The 18,955-nt window shown below is 38.0% G+C and overlaps 1 protein-coding gene across 2 annotated transcripts in view; it reads right to left on the reverse strand.

Moving 5' to 3' along the window:
- Nucleotides 1-18,955, reverse strand: part of PLA2R1 (phospholipase A2 receptor 1) — a 41,151-nt gene that overhangs the window by 19,389 nt on the left and 2,807 nt on the right. For both annotated transcript variants that reach the window (XM_065069631.1, XM_005498615.3), the window contains exons 2-12: nt 17,815-18,198; nt 15,281-15,448; nt 14,026-14,199; nt 12,795-12,908; nt 11,861-12,004; nt 10,651-10,839; nt 9,390-9,547; nt 7,924-8,031; nt 3,584-3,696; nt 1,326-1,495; nt 1-203 (exon numbers count right to left, since the gene is read on the reverse strand). In XM_065069631.1, coding sequence (XP_064925703.1) covers nt 1-203; nt 1,326-1,495; nt 3,584-3,696; nt 7,924-8,031; nt 9,390-9,547; nt 10,651-10,839; nt 11,861-12,004; nt 12,795-12,908; nt 14,026-14,199; nt 15,281-15,448; nt 17,815-18,198 — 1,925 coding nt within the window. The remainder of the gene's footprint in view (nt 204-1,325; nt 1,496-3,583; nt 3,697-7,923; nt 8,032-9,389; nt 9,548-10,650; nt 10,840-11,860; nt 12,005-12,794; nt 12,909-14,025; nt 14,200-15,280; nt 15,449-17,814; nt 18,199-18,955) is intronic.

Here is an 18,955-nt window from a genome sequence, read left to right on the forward strand (position 1 = left end):
CTTGTAGCAGCTGAGCAAATTAGCTTCTGACTCCCATCCAAAATAGCAGGAACTCAAATGTTTTTGAAAAGTAAGTTCAGGTTCTTCATAAGAACTGATTTTTTGCTTGCACAGTGACATTGCTTTAAAGTTCTTACAGCTTTTCACCTCCCAGTAACCAACAGGGTGCTGCCCCCGCATAGCCACACATCCTCCAGAGTGACCTAGACACAGGAATAAGTGTTGAGTATGAGAATAAAACATTTGAATTTTGTGAATATTTGGTGAAGTGACTGTCTTATTGGCATCAGGTTGTGGATGAAACCTCCATGAACTTAAGCAGCAAATTCTCTGGTCCGCAACTAGCATACAGGCTTCTCTTGGCTGACTTGAGCTTGTAAAATGAACCATGATGAAGGATTCCTCTCACAAAATGCAGGAGATGAAATGCATTTTAAAATACTACTTTTGCAAACTGCAGTAGTAAAGCAATAAATGTAAAGAGTCCGAAACACAGAAGTAATTAGTGAAATGGAGCATCTCTCTTTTTCTGTGTCTGTTCTCAGGTATTGCTAAGAGGTTTCTGTTTCAAAGGATGAATATCTACTTCATTTTCTTGTTTTCTTGGAATGTTTTTATTTGGATAACTATAAAACAAACAAAATCAAACAAGCAAACCAAGTATCAACAAACTAAAGGGGAAGAAGAAAAAATTTCCACGTGGCATTTTTATTGCCAGAAACGTATCTAAGACATATTCGCCCCTCTTGTTTCATATAAAATGCAAAATTACAAGCTGTGACTGTTACTGAATAAAATTCCTGACTTATATGCGATCTTTGCTGCGAGTCTCAAGAAGCCCTGATGGCCTCCTTGAAAAGATCATAAAGAAATGTATGAAAAACATCTCCAGAAAAAGAAAGTACTTTTTTTTCCCGGATCCAGTGTTTTCCTAGTAACTGCTGCTGAAAGGGAGATCACCTCTAACTCTCAAGTTTTCATATTACTTTGTCTCCCTGATAGATGATGGAGAAAATGTTAATTTTCCCCCCACTGTACTGGGAGGTGTGAAGAGCCACATCCAGCATCCTGCCACAAGCAGGGAACCTGCAGTAAAGGCACCTGGGTAGGAAGTGGGGCAGGAACCTCTGGCTTTTCCAAAACATCCAACTGATCTAACTCCATGGTGGGAAGTTACATCGTCAACAGAAAATGTACATTTATCCCTCTGGTCTCTTGACCAGGCAGGGAGGGAAGGACAGGGACTCTGCAATCACTGGTGGCAGGGGATGAGAGCGCATTGCCCCTCTCTGAGCCATTTATTTTTTTATCAGCATGTTACTCACGTGGCTGGTACTTGTTCCAGTTTGTGTAGCTCACAGAGCGATTCTTCCCTGCTGCACTTAGCCAAAAGTATTCTCCTGTGTTGTTAAGGTCTTGTAATCCTATCCAAAAATAAGTTCTCTCAGATTTTACCATGCTATGGATCATGCTGTTGATAAAAGCTTGTTCAAACCTTAATAAAATAATCCAGACAAAAAAACTTATTAGAATAAAATAGGTCAACTGGTACTTCAGTGAATAGCTCTCATGAAATGACTTAAATTATGTGAGCAGAGAAAAATACATAAGAGGCACTTAATTTTCTTTGTAGAATACTGTGGGGAACTTCAGGCACAAGTCTGTAGTATAAACCGTAATTTTTCCCTTCCCCCCTCACCCCCCACCTCAGCATCTGGGCACACAGGAAAAACAGTATATTAAGATTTTACAAGCTCAATGCTTATACTAGAAGATGCAAAGACAGAATATACTAATGACGCAGAGCTAAGAATAAGACCCTCCTTGTATGAAAGAGAAAAAATAGCAGGGTCTGAAAAAGCTACAGAAGCAAGAAAAGAAAAAGCTCTGCACAGAAGTATCCTATTAGAACCAGACACATCAAACAGCACTGAGAAACCAGAGCTGAGGGGCTCAAAGCACCAGCTGATCTGACTACAAAAGGAATAAGTTTTTACTACTTTAATTTTCTCATTAAAGTTATGTGAGAGATTTACACCTTTTTGCAAGTAATTGTTGCATATAGTAACCCATTTGTCACTTCAATGTAATTTATTCAGATAAAATTGGTAAAGCAAAAAGTGTTATACTTTATGAGCCCATTTACTCAGCTTCCTAAGAAAATATATGCAGCAAAGTAGATTCACAGTTTGATAGAGACTTCCACAACTTCTTGGTTTCACATATTGTGAAAAGAATGGCTAAATACCATAAAAATTACATTAATGTAAAAAACTGAATGCATCTGTAACACTGAGAGCAAATGAGAACTTTAATTTTTACTTCCTCTGCACGTTGTCTTCGTATATCAACCCTCCGTCCTCTACAACCTACTTTTAAATTAATATTTTAGGAACAAAACAATGAAGAGTTTTTGCATTTTTCATACCAGAACAACAAACCTCTGCAATAATTAAAAAATAAAATTAAAAACCCACTAAACGAACAATGAGCTTTTTTGGCCACTCCAACATTGGAACGGGGAACTAACATAATAAACAGTGCTGGCTACACCCAGTAAAAAAATCAAATGAAAAGAAATAAGCAGACAAAGACAGATGACTTGCTTCCAGTGATATGCAGCGTGCCATCAGCTCCCTGTGACTTTTGAGCTGCACATGCTCAGCTGTAAGAATTTGTCCTTTGTCCTCCCCACAGGGATTCTTGCCGCACTGCAGCACAGCGCTGTGTGCGCTGTGCCCTGTCCTGAACCCCCTGGCAGGGCAAATTCCCACATATGTAAATCCTTATGTGGGGCAGCCTGTGTTTTCCTAAAAGTTCTAGCTATCATTCATCTGATTGCTGGTGGTTACAGTACTTCCCCCATCCTAAAAGGAGGGCAGATTTCCTCCTCTTTTTTTTTTTTTTTTTTTAATATGATAAGTATGTGGAGGTTAAAGTATGTATGTAATATATCTATTAGAATGTCATAAATTTTAATGGAAATCTAAAACATAGGGTAAATGACAAAGAGAACACAGAAAACCCAAGCATCTGGACATCTGCAGAGGAGAAAGCCTTTGCTGAAGCTGGAATACTGGTAAATAGAAACTAAGCAAGGGAAGACAGACCTCAAATGCTTTCAGACATTTACTCTCTCACCTTATTTGCTGACAACTCATGTAAAATACATAAATAGAAATGTTAGAAAACATTAATTGATTTGGTTTAAAATTTGATATATTCTGATCATAAAAATTAAATGTATTTTCATTTTCAGTATAGTTTCCAAGTATGCTAATAAAGTTTCTTAAATACGTTGCATACCTCGGTAGAAAGCATTTTGTTTAGATTCCTGCATGCTCACATGTGCGCACATTACTGTAAGTGTTTATTAGCCTAACAATTACTTTTTACTAAATTTATTTTCAATTAAAAAAATAAAACAAAGTTTACCTTTTGTTTTAGCCAATGTTAGTAATTATGCTCACTTCTCACGCAAATATTATTTCATAAGGGTAATATCTTTTGCCATGCAATGCTTTATAATGTTAGAATAGCTCTTGTTAGAGGTATCTTCACGCTGTCTAATAGGATTAACTACCTGTTTGTTACTGATACAAGTGCAGATGGGCAGAAATAACCACTGGAAGCTTGTTCAAAACTTCGAGGGGTACTGTCGATTTTGTAACAATATCCACCATGTCTTTCCCATCCCTTAAAAGAAACGAACATTATTTTATAGATTATTAATTATTATATAGTTGTTAAAAACTCAGTCCCCTTTGGTACTTTCTGTTTGATCACCACTGATGTCCCTATAGTGCATTTCTTTTCTACCATGGTTCAAGAGTAGTTACCCTTCAAGGTCACCAAAAATATGGGTAAATTTAACAAAAGTTTAAATTCTGCATCCTTAAATTATGCAAAACCTGGCTTAACATATAAACACATGATAACACCTTTAATGAGTATGACAAAAATGTGGACAGCACTTAAGGCACTTTCCTCACATACTATTTTTCTTTCAATTTTATACTTCGAATATTGTTTTACTGACTATGCTCTAGGGAGGTATGCCAAGCCCATCTCTTTGCATGAAGTGTGTAGTAGCACTTGTTGGTTTCCATCTGTGGTAACTCATTGCTGATACCTAATACCTGAAGTGCAGAGTCAACACTGTCATGTCAGATTCAGTTAAATGCTTATAAAAAAGGATTAGAGCTGCCCTTTGTCTTCAAGTGTAAACAAATATATTTATTCCAGCAATTATTAGCCTTTCATATATCAATTCATTCTGGTTATCTACCTTTTCTCAGGTCCCTTCCATATTTTCAAATAGAACTTAAAAAAAAATTGAGTTAACAATCATCCTACTCTAATAATGCAGAATTAAAATGTCACATTTTAACAGTTTATCAAGTGAGCCAGAAAAATGAGTCAGTGGTCAGCCTGCCTCAGTTCTTACTATCGAACTTTTACTTTATTATTCTTCATCTCTCAGTGCCCAGAAGATGTTACAAGGACTGGTATGAGTTCTGCCTGTGTGAGTTCACGCAGCATACCTGCCTGGGCTTTCTCCTTCAGTGTCTTAAATGATCAAGAGAGCAAAGAGATCATAAACCACCTCTGTCTAAACTTGAAGCCACACACAGGCAGGAGAACTGGCCAATCTCGCTTTGCCTCTCCCATGCAGGAGGAGCTGCTTGTAGGGAACCTCACAAAGCAGCACAGCCAGTAGCAGGTACAGCAGCCCACTGGGCACCACCAAATCCTGCTTGATGGTGATGTTAGCAGCAGAAGGAGAAAAGGAGAACCAGATAAGCTCTTTTTCTGCTATCTGTCCTCAGGTACAATAAAATGCACAAGATGCTGCTGCTGCCCTATTCAGGACAGCAATCAAATATTTTGCACATCTTTAAACCCTGATGAATCTGGGGAGGCAGATATCACCTTCTAGTGGGGAGTGTGTTTGCTGGCAGGGTACTGACAGCTCTGCCTCCTTTTGCTATCAGCGCCCTTCAGTGCTTGGAAGATGGCTGGGGACAGCCCTTCGTATGGCACGAAAGCAAGACGAGCTGTAGCACCAATTTCTGTGGTTTCACCTGAGAACAACACAAACACCCTACTTAGACGTTGGCTGTGCAAGACGTTGGCGGGGGTTGAGGCTTTTCCCTGTCTCCATACCAATGAGCTGGGGCTTCCCCACGGGAAAGGTGCGTTGGCAGGTGCCAAGGGCTCTGCAGCACCCAGGACCCTGCAGGTTCTCGGCAGACCCATGGGGACACAATAATTCTGCTTTTGCTCCAATGTGCACCTAAACTCAGGGAGTAGGGACTGGAAGAGGGCTCAGTACTAACTGAATAACCCTCTATGGGGGGACAGGTAAGAAACAGCAAATGTCTGGTTTCCTTCAACTGAAATTCTTGAATGATAAATGCACTGGTTTGAATGAGGCAAACACCATCATCCTAGTCTCTCAGAAATTTTTATCTGGACCAAATGGCACTGTATAATCTTCCTCTTAAAGACTTCTGGATGTCTAAAGACTGGAGGAAATCATCAAGAACTTGGAGGGGAAACCCAATGCAGGCTGTTAAATACACAAATCTTAAAAGGCTCAGGAAATCCCCTGAATAGTTGGGGGTCAAGGGAAAACTGGGGGAAGCTTTATCTGTGTTTGCCCTGTCCTGCTCTTCCCCAAACATCAGTGGCAGCTACCTGTGGGAAGCAGAACACAAAGCCAAATGGACCCTTATTTTGAGCAGCTGTCCTTCTGCTCTTTATGAGGTTTTGTGGCCTTAATAGCAATTCTCTTCTTAAAAGTGAAATTCTGTCCTGTTACAACAGCCATAAAAACAAACGCTTGATTTAGTACTATACTGTTATCTTTTGATGCACTATAAAAGTGTAGAGGATCGAAGAAAGTCACCAGTACAAACACAGTCAGTTCTGCACACAGAAACCTCCAACTCAATTATCAAGTGGCTGACAGCTCTACAACCCATTTCAAAAGCTGGTTGAAAGAAAATCTTTAGAACTGTTATTTCAGTGTTAGGGAAAACTGTCCAGAGAATCTGACCTTTGCAATAAAATATTTATTCTCAGTAATAGCCTGCTGACTAGGAAAAAAGAATAGTTTACCTGCTAAGGGAAGAAAGTGTTTATCACTTTTTATATCTTAGGATGACAGAAGTGTTGGAAAAAAAAAACTCAGGTTTATGCAGTAACTTGATATGGACATATTGCAAAAAACTCCAATCAGCTGAACCACAGAAAACATTAAAGGCTCATTCATCTGATGTGCAAGTCATAAAAAATCAACATGAGATGAAAGCTTGGTAATAACACATAAATCTATAAAGCTTTAGAAAAGAAAACAACTGTGCTGGAGGCCAAAGCTCCCTGAGAATCCACTAGCAATCCAATATGAATGGCAGTATGAGGTTAACAAAGCAAAAGATCAAATGTGAGAAACGCCAATACATATTCTGTACATGTAAGGTAGGTCAGCAATAGAAAAGTGGGGAAAAAATGGTAAATCTCGGTGAAATAAAGACTTAGCCCTGGAAAATTAGGCCAATAACTAGCAACAAGATATATATTGAAAGTTAAAAGAAAGCAAGTTGTCAAGACAAAATGTCTGAAATCAAACATAGCTTTGAGTAAGCATAAAACCGACTTAAATGAATATAACTTGTGCCACATTTGAAAGAAAAGGATCAAAACCAAGGGACTATAACAGATTCAGTATATGTTTTCATAGGGTTTAAAACATCAATGAGCAGAAAATTATCCTGAGTGGGAAGTTTGCCAGAGCAGACCAAGCTACCTATGACCAGTGACTCAATCTCTTGAGTCTGAATACCGTGAGGTACCCAGAGCTGAAGTGCTGCCAAGCTCCTGACTACAACTGAAGTCTTGATGCTCTGCACATTTTTCACTTGGTCAGGACTGTGACAAACCTTTCTTACACTAATAACACACAGAATTCTTGAGTGATGAAATACATTGGTTCACATAAAATGAAGTTACCCTAAACTTCTGGAAACGTTAAACTGGAACCAAGCAGAAACTGCCTCCATAATGGTATGACCAGAATGCTGGACTTGACCATTGTACATCTAGGGAAAGACTATCCCAGCCCAAACAGTTCAGCTCCAACCTTCTTGTAATTCAACTGAATTGGTCATGTTTCTTGACTTTTCAAGTAAAAGGACAAGAAATTGTAACACTAAAAGATAATTGTAAGCTAAAATATAAAGCAAACTAGAGAAGTGAGATGTTTGATGATAAAACGTTCACAAAACTCCTCCAGAGTTATGACTAAAATTTTAACACAAAGCCTACAAGTTTGTCCTTTTCACACTATGAAAAGGAACAAATGACAAATAAAATCATACTTTAACACATTACCTTTACTACCAGAATGCAGAGCCTAAAATCTGCTGCAATGTCCTATTTAGATAGCTGGGATCCTTCCCATTTGTGTTTGAAAGCAAAAGGAATGCTAACGTAGTTGAAGAGTTCACTCTGTGTCAATGAAACTGATTGTTTTCCGCCCTAACATTCCATTTCAGTGTATGAAAACCATGTGTGGGATGAGGCATCATATAACAGCCATTATTTGCACAGATGGCGGAAAAAAGGGTTTTCACTTCTGATCTAGAAAGAAATAGGAACTTGGGTCACAACTGCTGACAAAACAATGAGCCATGAAAGGTACCTTGGGAAAGCTTTTAATCTTACATTAAAATGTAGTTTACATACTTTTAAGGCAAACAATGAGATTGTTCCTAGCAAAACATGCAGATCATTAATATAAAACTAAAATTATTTCTCTATTTACATACATGTGTTCTATAGCTGTATTTTGAGGTTTCCTATGTAATTCTATCTTATTAGTAAGGCTCTAAACCAAACAAAAACCACAAAACCCCTTACCTCTGGACAACCTGATTCCAGCTCAGGAGACACATGATTAAATTCCCCTGCCTTTTTGCAAATGTAGAAAGATCTGTCTTCACATTTTTTAACTTTCCAATGTCCCGCCTAAGGGAAAAAAGAAGTATCCTCTGTACCGATTCATACTCTCATGCATATCTATACACACACGTATTTTAACTTTTCAGTAAAATCAAGTAATTTTTCTCACTCCGTTTATTTATCCATAGATGGATCATTTATTTCTACCAACACTGTCAGCAGGACTTTTCAAATCAATCATACAAAAGACTTTGCCTCTTTGAATCACTTTTAAGGATGCAATGCATTTTAATTAGCTAACACTATGGCCATGCCAGAACACTTTTCAGAATGGATAGGAACTTTCTACCTATCTATTATAGTTCTCTGTAAGATCGATCTTTATATTTGAACGGTCCTTAGTGAAGATATTACAAATTTTGTATTATATGATTTTCAGACATCTTGACATACTGGACATGTACCAAAAATAACGCTTGAAGAATTATATCTTGAACCTCCTTTTCCTCTGTATTTTACATTTTCATTTGTTTGTTTACACCTGCAAACTGAGTAAAATATGGTTTTGTGTAACTTAATCCTAAAAATGTTACTGAAGTCCTACTTTCCACTTCCACTTTTCCAGGTCACTGTAATTGTCTTGAATTTCACATTAGTTGAAGATTGCAACCTGGACCCACTACTGTAGAGACAACAGAAACTCTTTTTGATACAGTTTTCACGCTTCAACAAAATATACTTTAAAAAAAATATTGTGCCACTTATGTAAGTAATGTATTAATGAATTTAAGTATTGTTAATTGTAAAAGTAAAGCAAATTTATGTCCAAATTATTAAAAAATTGACAATGCCATGAGTTGTGATTTGACAGGACATAGTGTTACTTGAACAGTACTTGCAGTTTTACAACACCTGACTGATTTGGAGTCAGTCTTACCGCAGTCAACTTCTACAATTTTAAGTAGATACAGACTGCTATCTGTTTTTGAGAGATACTACATAAAATTTATAAATATTGACAGCAAGATAAAATAGGTGCCACTTACAGTTTTTCAAAACATTAATTTGAAGCTTTCAAGACAGGGACTGATGCATCATAAATTATAATACACACTACCTGGATTTTAAATTACTTTGTCTTTATCAAAATACCTACTCGTATTTGTTCTCTATTTAGCAAGCTTTACGTATGTAACATTTTTATTGACCATAAGCTCAAAATCTGTGATTAATTTTCTGTACACCAGCACTGTGAAATATATTGGTTTCTAAAGGCTACATTGCACTTATCATAACATTAATATAGTGGGAATCAAAAGACAAAGTCTACAGGTCATGGTTTTAAAAAGTACGCACACTGAGAAAATAAATTGTTATGAGCCAAAATAAGTGTAAAATTCTTTCCAAAATAAAAGGAAACTTACAGGTCCTTGAGCTGAAACACAGAGTTGTCCTGTTCTTTGATAGGTGTTAGGTTCTTGCCTGTGCCAGTTAGAGAATTTTACTGGGGTGCCGTCTGACCACTCAAAAACAACTGGGGTGTTATTACTGTATAACCCAATCCATGTTTCAGTTACATTTTCTGTAAAAGAATAAGGGAGGTCAGGTTTTAACGGTGACGAAATAATGCCTGTTGTTCCCGTAACATTGACACCACTATTAAAAATCACTCATCCGACTTTCATAAGAATTACCTTCTTTTGGGAAAAAAAAAAGCTGCATAAAATCTCACTGATGAGATAATGTTATGTTGCCCTTGAAGACTTGATTGTTTCAAAAATAGATGAACATACATGATAACCTGCTTTGAAATGCTGAAAAATACAAATCAGGAGCATACTCACTCTTTTGAAGTGCACAGGGCAGAAAACATGCCATGGAAGGAAAGATTTCTTTTTATAATCTTCCAGGGCAGGATGGGTGGCAGGAGAGATGATAACAGGAGATGTCCAGTAAATCAAGCATAACGCACTGTTCTACAACCACAGCTGATGCGACAGAGTTGATTAAATATAAATATGTCACTGTGCCCCAGCTCTTGGAAGCTTAAACCCATGGCCAAACTGTGCAGCTCTGCCAGCATACTGATGCCAGCTGGAGGCACAAAACATTCACTTTTCATTGCTGCTGTTATGATAACAAAAGCCTTGGCATTGCTGCACCTAATAGCTTTTGTTCATTAAGTTCCTTGTGTAATTATGCTCCCACTTAGGACACGGACTAACAGAACTCCTTTGATACAGTCTGCTGCCATCAAGGGGACCCTGCCAACAGACCAGCAGCAGCTTTGCAGGGTGAACATGGCCAGCTTGAAAGCAAAAGATACTCTGAATTGTTGCTGCTTCTAAGCACAATTCTTGCATAAGGATGATCACTGAATATTTTGCAACAGTTTGCAAGGAACCAGCCAAGAACAGGAAAGGACAAAAGCTACTGTGTTTACTGTGGCCTCACTAAGTTTACTTTGTTGATTCATTTATTTAAGTATGATGATTGGAGAAGGTGATGCTATACATTTATAAGACTCCTAGAAGGAGCACGCATCATGCTTGCTTTTTTGGTAAACATCATGTGGGTGTACCATGTAACATAGTGCGTAAGTGGCTAGCAATGTTAAATGGCTGCACAAAAGAGCATCATGAAAAACTTCAACAAACACTGCACACTTTAACTCCCAAAACTCACCACTTTCAAGTAAGTTAAGGAGCAGCTCTGCATCTGCCATGGAGGATATACTAATGAGCCCGCTCTTGTCACTTTGGCATGAGATAAAAGCCTCGTTCCAGCTCTTCTCCTCTGTATGAAGCCTGTAGCAGTTGCGATTGTGTGAGTACCAGCCAGCATCACAACGAGTAGCATAATACCTCCATGTATCTTTTAATTAAGCATACAAAGTTTGCATATATTAGATAAAATTGCCAAGGTTATGCTATATTTATAATGCATTCAGAGCTATCTTTTTAATCTTCAAACACTGAAAACAGTCATCCAAGAGTACTTAAGGAGGCCAAAACACAAGCTCTATGGAACATCACCTACCAAGCAAAGTGAAATTTCTTCCACTTTATCTTATGATTCAACCATTTGGGTTGCTGGACTAGTGCAAACACAATAATTGATCTGTTATTTAGTTTAAAACATGTTATATCTCTGTTATTACCTCTGAACCTGATTCAAAACCAGCTAAAACTTTTTCAGGTGCATTACCTCATTATCTGAAACAAGCAGGGAAAACTACGTTGTCAGTAAGATGTTGAACCTATATAATGTGTTCTTATCAAAACAAAAATTCATAGATTCATATAATCGTTTTGGTTGGAAAAGACCTTTAAGATCATCGAGTCCTAATGGTCTAATAAACTCAGCTCTGTGTTTATGTTTCCCACAGAATGGGAGTCTGATGCATTCTATGTATTATATATCCTATACTCATTATATAAACACTTAAAAAATAAAAACCATTATACATATATTTTTTAATCAAAAGTACAGTATGCCATTAAAATAACTGCAAATTTTGAGCTGTGTTTACACAACTTGCTTCTCTGTGGGTCACTGGTTAATTGTGTTTGCAGCTGAAAACCTATTTTTAAACTCAAAAGCATGGCTCTATTGTAATATGATGAGCACTGTGTAAGCCTCTGATCATGTAAGGAACCCATTAAATGGTATGTATACTAAAATTATTTTTTAGTTTTAAGACTTTCAACATGTTTTCCAGGATTGCATTTAAACAGAAGTGTTACTACTTCAGTGAAGATAAACTGTATTCAACTTAAACTAGTGAACATTTAGTCCAGCTAAGAGACTGTTCTGCTGACTTCATATTCATGTGGCTTCCTCTTGTCCTCCCACCACACCCACAAATAGGACACAGTAACAATGAGATACTTACCTAATGTTTCATACTCTGTCTTATTTAAATATTTTTTGCATACAAAAGGCAATCCAGATTCACATAAATAACTTTGCCAGCCGTACTTCATTTTTGAATTAATCACTGCACAATGATTTTCTCTAAAACTGTTATTAGAGACATCTGCAAACACATTTTTGAGAAGCACAAAATTACAAAAATTCAGTTCTTACTTGCAAAGTGGTGTTGTAAGGCTCTTTACATCTTATTGAATTAATGTATAAACATCCCTGCACTCAAACTTCACAGAATCACAGAATGGTTGGGGTTGAAAGGGACCTCTGGAGATCATCTTGTCCAACCCACCTGCTAAAGCAGGTTCACCAGAGCAGATTGCGCAGCAATGTGTCCAAGTGGGTTTTGAATGTCTCCAGAGATGGAGACTGGGCAGCCTGTTCCAGTGCTCTGGCATCCTCAAAGTAAAGAAGTTTCTCATATTCAGGAGTAATATTACACCAATACTACAAACAACTGAGCATGATTTATACAGGTGTGGCAATCCCTCCTTGGCTGCCGCTATCAGGCGAGAGGCTGAAATAAGCTCTACTGTCTATGCTGTATCTGCTGGTGGACAGAACTTGAAAATGTAGCAAATCAGGTTTTAAATATGCAACTGGAATCTTAAAAACACTTTTCAAAGTAAATGATGAAAGAGCTAGATCACTAATGGTTTGAACAAACCCATCTCCATTGATGCTACATTCCCTAGAAGTGGCTTTTAGTTCATCAGTATAAATAAATATTTCTTTAAAAAAAAACCCCAAAAACAAGAACAAAAACACCAAGAGGTACGCTGGTTCACTTGATTCACTTTTCAATCATAGCTGTTGGAACAGCACTCTTGTATCAAGCTGCAGTTACAGAGAGCATATAATTACACTGATATAACATATCCAAGAGAAACATCAAGTACTTGCTCTCCAGTTCACAAACGCTAGCGGTGCTCCATCTGACCACTGCCAGCCAGCATCTTCCTCCAGACGATTCAGGCCTGTCCACAGCATCAAGTCCATGGTGTTTAACTGCCCTGAAAGAGAAAAAAAATAAACAAAGTAATACTTCACGCTTTCCCCATGTTTTAAAATATCTACAGGTATAGATCTGCTGTCCTGTCTTGTTACAACAGGAATATAACAAAACTCCAAATCAGTCTCCAAAAAGCTCAGGCTGTTTTTCTCTATCCTTAGAAAAGGTCTATTACTTTGTTAATCAACTTAGAGATGAAAAGGAATGAACTCAAAAGTCTGCACCCTTCAAAAGCTACTCATCCTGAAAACCCTTCCTGCAGAAGCTGTTGCTGACCTTAGAAGTTAAATCCAGGACAAGCAGCTACATAAATGCCAGCATGCTTCAGCTTTCTATAAACCAAACAACTTCCACTCCCTTTAGAGCCTGCAGGCATATCAAAAAGCTAATGAAATAATTTTAAAAACTTCCTGCTAGCTTATATCCTGCAATTGAAAAATCAGCAATAATGGGAAGCAACGGGAAAGAACCCTGAGGCAGCCCGTCTACCACCCATTCCTCCGCTTGGTCCTCCCCATAAACATTAAAATACCCATGAAAGCCATGCTGTGTGAAGGCTCTACAAAATTTGTCTGAGATTCTTGCTGCACGGGGGAAAGCAAAAAGCTTAGCAAAGGAGGAATACCATCTGCTTATGAAAACAGAGTTGGCATCTTTTCCCATGCAGGACATTTACTTCGAGCCTCCTGAATTATGCTCATCATTCGCATTCAGTGAAGTCCAGCTTGCAAAAAAACTTAACAGGAGAAAGGGGCACCAGGCTATATTGCAGAGAAAGTAAATATTTGTATAATTCTCCAGAGCAAACAATCATGGCCCATAAGCAAAGTTGCAAGAACGAACAGGATTCGCTGTGGGAAGCGAGAATTAAGACAATTACACCCTCACATAACACATACTCTCATTTTTGCACTCAGTTTATTAAGGTTGTAACTTACCTTCACCCTTGCTTTTTCAAACAGCTCTACCAAGGTTTGTTCTGCAATGAAACCTCACAAGCAGCAACGGGAGAGACATCACACAGAACATTAAGCTCCAAAGCTCACTCCTTTTTCACAGGTGAAGTGGAAATCTAACTACGGGCTTCCTACAAAGTCCCCAGAAAAATGTCTACTCACTGCTTAAGTTACTTATGTAGTTCTGCTCTTCAGGGTCAGCGATGCTCAGCAGGTCTCCTCCTTGCAGCTGACAGGTGGCCCGTGCCTCACGCCAGGGCAGCACAGACCCCAGGTTGAACTGGTAGCAAAGGTGCGTGTCAGGATTCTTCTTCCAAAAAACGTCACAGCCACTCTCTGCTCAAAACAGATTTATCACCAACAGCCCAAGACTACAAACTAATCCAAAATGTAACACCTTTAACAATTAAGCTAATTAATGACAGCAGCATCCCAATGGAAGCATTATTATGAACATTCCTTTGTTAAATAACACATGGAAACAGGGCACTAATGGAATAAAATGTTGCTCCATATTTCATATGGTTGATAGAATACTGGGGAGCTTATCTGCAGCTGGTGGTGATTTTCACAGCTCTCATTAAGCCAACAAAGCTACATTTTAATTTATACCAGCTGATCATTTTTTCCTAAAACTGAATGTTAAAATATTTAGGCTATGAACACCACACCCAGCTTGTGAAGGAACAGTCACGTGGATCTCCTTCTATCTTGTACTCAAGAGAATAAACTTACTGTAATTACAAAGTAGAAGCAAGGCTGAAAATACCATCTATTATACTGGTTACCCAGAAATCCCCATTACAAAGACACGTTTACAGCTGTTCTTAAGAGGCTTTGGAACAGAGATTCAAAATGTAGCTTGAGCAGGGAGAGCTTTTCCAAACCACTTCTGCTGATACAATATACTACTTTTCTTATTTATCCACGAAGCTACAATATTCATGAAGCTTATACATCAAAAATCTTTCAGACAGCAAGTGCTTTTAAAGCTGTTGCTTCTAAGTGTTTTAGGCCGAAGTCATGAGTGAGTAGTGCACAGACGGGAATATGCAAGACATAATGCAGTCAAAAGCAGAACGTGACTTTGCAGGAGCAACCCTTTACATGCTTCAGAGAAGCTCCTGGACAGAGGAGTGAGAGGTTTACCAGCAGGGAGGGTCAATGGGCTGCACAGAATAACATCCTTTTGCTCACACCCTGTAGTTTTGCTTTCGGGATGAGGACAGGGGTCTCCAAAGGTCAAACATGGTAAATTACGATAAAATTTGCTCAACTCTTCTTTTGAGTTTTTGAAAGAGACATTCTCTTCTAACAGAAGGGAAGTCATCCAAACCAGAGTGCATCCTAGAATTACTAATAAAGAGCAAAGACACTCTTGGGGGTGGAAGGAGAGAAAAGACAAGCAACATCTTACCAGCCTTTGGGCAAAACCCCCATTTTTCATCTTGTTCATAGTGACTTGTTGTGGCACACCAGTCAAATTCCTTTCCGTCTCTGGTACACTCATAATACCACTTTTTGTTATATTTAAATGGAAAAATGCATGGGAAACCAAAAGAATTTCCCAGCAAGGTGTATGTTTCTGGAATAAACAAAACACAGAGATTAAAAGAATGCAGACCACAGACATTTCTTTGCCTTCGTACTTCATTATTCCTGTTTCTAACAACAATAATAAAATCAAAATGTCTACAGTTATTTTCTAATTTGAATTTGTAATTGATAACAGCATTATTATAAGTATGTGCAGCATAGTTTCAGTGAACAGCATTTGGAAATAATCGTTTCTGAAATTTGTCACCATGAAACAATGCACGTTCTCATAACTTACCACAATTAAAAAAAAAAAAACCCTGAACAATATAAAAACTGCACTTATATTTCAGAGCAACTACCTAAAACAATTGTTAGAAGAATCAGCACATACTCAGAAGCAAACAAAACTTATTTTTTATATGTTAGTCTCTGACAGACAAGCAACTTAGCATGATATCCCCTGCTCCTCCAACTCTTTATAAAATGGTTTTCTAATGTTTTTTCCATTCTCTTTGCCACTCTATGGGAAAGGAAATGTGAAAGACAAAGGAGCACAAAATAAACTTTTAAAAAATAAGTGTTTATACCATGGGGAATAATAACTTAGCTAAAGAATTGATGCTACATACATCTGCTATCACAATCAATAATGCCTTATGATTTAAAATATTTTCCTCTTGTACTTCTGAGTACCAAAATATTGAGAAAATTCAGTGTACTGAAAGCTGTAAAAGCTTTACCTCAGTGAATGTCTCCTTAACCTCAGAGTTTCTACAAAAGGTCAAAGAATCACAATCAGACTCAGAATGAAATCGTTTGTCAAAGATCCCATGTTGATAACCTAAAGATCAAAGTCCTTCAACTTCAGAAATCAGTACGTATTGCCAGGTTCCTGGAGGTTTACAGAGTTAATGGCTGGCTGCACACATACAAAAAAGCAGTTTACACACTGTAAATCTTCTTTAAAGCCGTCTGATATGAACAGATGATACAAAGAACGTAGGTTAAAAAAAAAAAAATTAAAAAATCGGGTTTACTTCTCTGCCTGCCTGCTGCCGTGCTGTTAGCTACGGAGGTGCAAGGGAGTACCTCAGTCCTGGCAAGAAACCAACTTCAACAGGTATAGTCCTCTCATCATAGATAATTACACTTTTTCTTTAAAGGTACAGATGCCCTCCAAGCTGGGGGGCTTGTATCTGCCTGTGCATATGCTAAAGTAGAAGGAGGAAAATAAAACTGGGGGTGAAAGAGCTTTTGCCAACACAATTAATGACTTTGCCCTGAAACTAGGCTAGAAGTGCCTGTCTAAGGCTGATCCTCTCCTCCTAGATGTTCCAGTACTAGGACTACCAGGTCTGCTTTCATCTTGCTATGTTTACACAGTAAATGGGCAAGACTTTTTGTGGGCTTAAGTATTTTCTCCCTGGTCTTAAGTATAAACTCCACTAGGTTTTAAAGAAGCAATTGGATGCCGTAGCACTTGCGCAGTTACCACAGTTCCCAAAGGAAGGACTCTGGTGAGAGCAGAAGCCAAGCCCAGCTGCACCTACAGAGGAAACCACTGAGACCAGAGATCTGCAGCCCAAACACTCAGTTCAAATGAGGAGAATCAACAGCTTCAGTCTGAGACACGCTGTGCAAACATTAGGTCTTTCAAAGCCAAGAGGCTGAGGATGGAGTCAAGGTACAATTTGTCCGTAGCTGTTCATGGTAAATGGGTTCATCTTATTCCTTATATCTGGAAAACTGTTCAGGTCTGCAGACCTGGGTCTTGACATACATTCCTACATCTTTGGTAGCTGTACAGCAGAATTAATCAACAGTCTGATCTCTGCTCCAAAGTTTGGCACGTTCAGAGTCCAGGTGCTGAACGTTGCAAACATTCAGTTCATGCACACTGCGATCCCAGACCAAGTTTCAGTGACTGGAACTCCAAATCCTTCGTTATAACTCTTTGGGCTTATCTGATAATGAAAGCTGCAGAACAGGCAACAGCAAATCCTTAGTTCCCCTTTTTATTTTATAGAGGATTTGAAATTAGCGTTTCCTGGTTTGCAAGGATACCAGTGGTTTTTTTGAGTTCATATAACAGATGAGGAGAAAAATAAATTGTGCTATATGCTCACCTCAATCATTGCATAAAAACAGACAAAACAAAAAACCACAAAACAACAAAAAAATCAAACAAAACCACAAAAAAACACTACCAAGAAACAAAACAAAAAACCCCAAACAAACAAACAAAAGACCCAAACAAATCAATCAATCAAACAAACAAAACACCAAAACCCACAGCTTTGAGTCCCAGATCATAATACAGGCTAGAAGAGATCATAAACATGTGACCTTGCTTCAAAGGAACTTCTGAAAACCTTCCCCACATACACCTTTAAGACAAAAATGTATTTTTACCTTGAAATGGGTGTTCACAAAGGTCCTCATCATAGGACATGTACTGTTTCCATTGATATGTAGAATTTTTTTTGGCCACAACATGTCTGTCATTTTCAACAGCTAATCTGTACTCTGATACACCAACTAATGCTTTTTCATCACAGTTCCACCACAAAGAGTATTGGGTTGAGTCACATTCAAGCATACTTAACGGCTGCTCTGGTCCACTGATGTTCAGTCCTAGGCAGGTACTTCTGCCTATGTTGAAAAGACGGCGATTGGATACCCATTTCCATAACATGTCTTTTGAGAGTTGACTGCAGTCTTCCAGAACAAGGCCAACTCTGTCCACTTTAATGCACAAGTTGGAGTCTTTACTTTGGATAATAAATATTCCTTTATCTATATGGAAAAAGAAAAAAGGAAAACAAAATAAGTAGTTTCAGTCTATAGAATACTGCAACTGATCAAATAGTATCAAAATAAGAATGTTTTAGCTGGAGCTATTTATGAAGAAAATTGAAAATATCCGTCAGAATAACTGGCACATTAAAAAAATAAGGTACTATTCTAAATTTACCGCAAACTCAGTTTTTAACATGTGGACCATTTTAAAGCTCACAAAAATAAGGCTGGGTAATATTTCTCAAGTTGGATAGCCAAAAAAAAAAAAAAAGGGATGCCCAAAAACATCAGTCATGCTTGAATTAAAAAAACACACTAGTCACCAAGAAATCCCCAGGAATAGAGTATAACTTTAAGTGTTACAAGAAGTCATACTCTACATTGTAAAATAATTGTCTGTGAGGAATGGAGAGCGCAATTAAAGTAAAAGCTAAAAAGTTTAAGGCTGACATTGCCATATTCATTTTTCACTCTCTGCAACTACAGAAGCAGAAAGAAAATATTTTGCATTGTAAATAGGATGCAGAAAGGGCAGGATTTATCTATACCATGAGAGCTGGTGGCCAAGGGTTAGAGCTTGCCTTCCCTGTTGGATGCATATTGTTCAACCATACATAACTACCCTGGACCACAACAGATGTTGTGGGGTTAGCCTGACATCCCAGTTTTCTTGGAATCATGTAGAAATTCACTGAACTATGTGACATCATATTATAAGTATGTGAAAAAAAGTCAGCTGTTTAACATCTTGGGA

Source organism: Columba livia, chromosome 7 (genome assembly GCF_036013475.1).
Source record: "Columba livia isolate bColLiv1 breed racing homer chromosome 7, bColLiv1.pat.W.v2, whole genome shotgun sequence".
Classification (NCBI taxonomy): Eukaryota; Metazoa; Chordata; class Aves; order Columbiformes; family Columbidae; genus Columba; species Columba livia.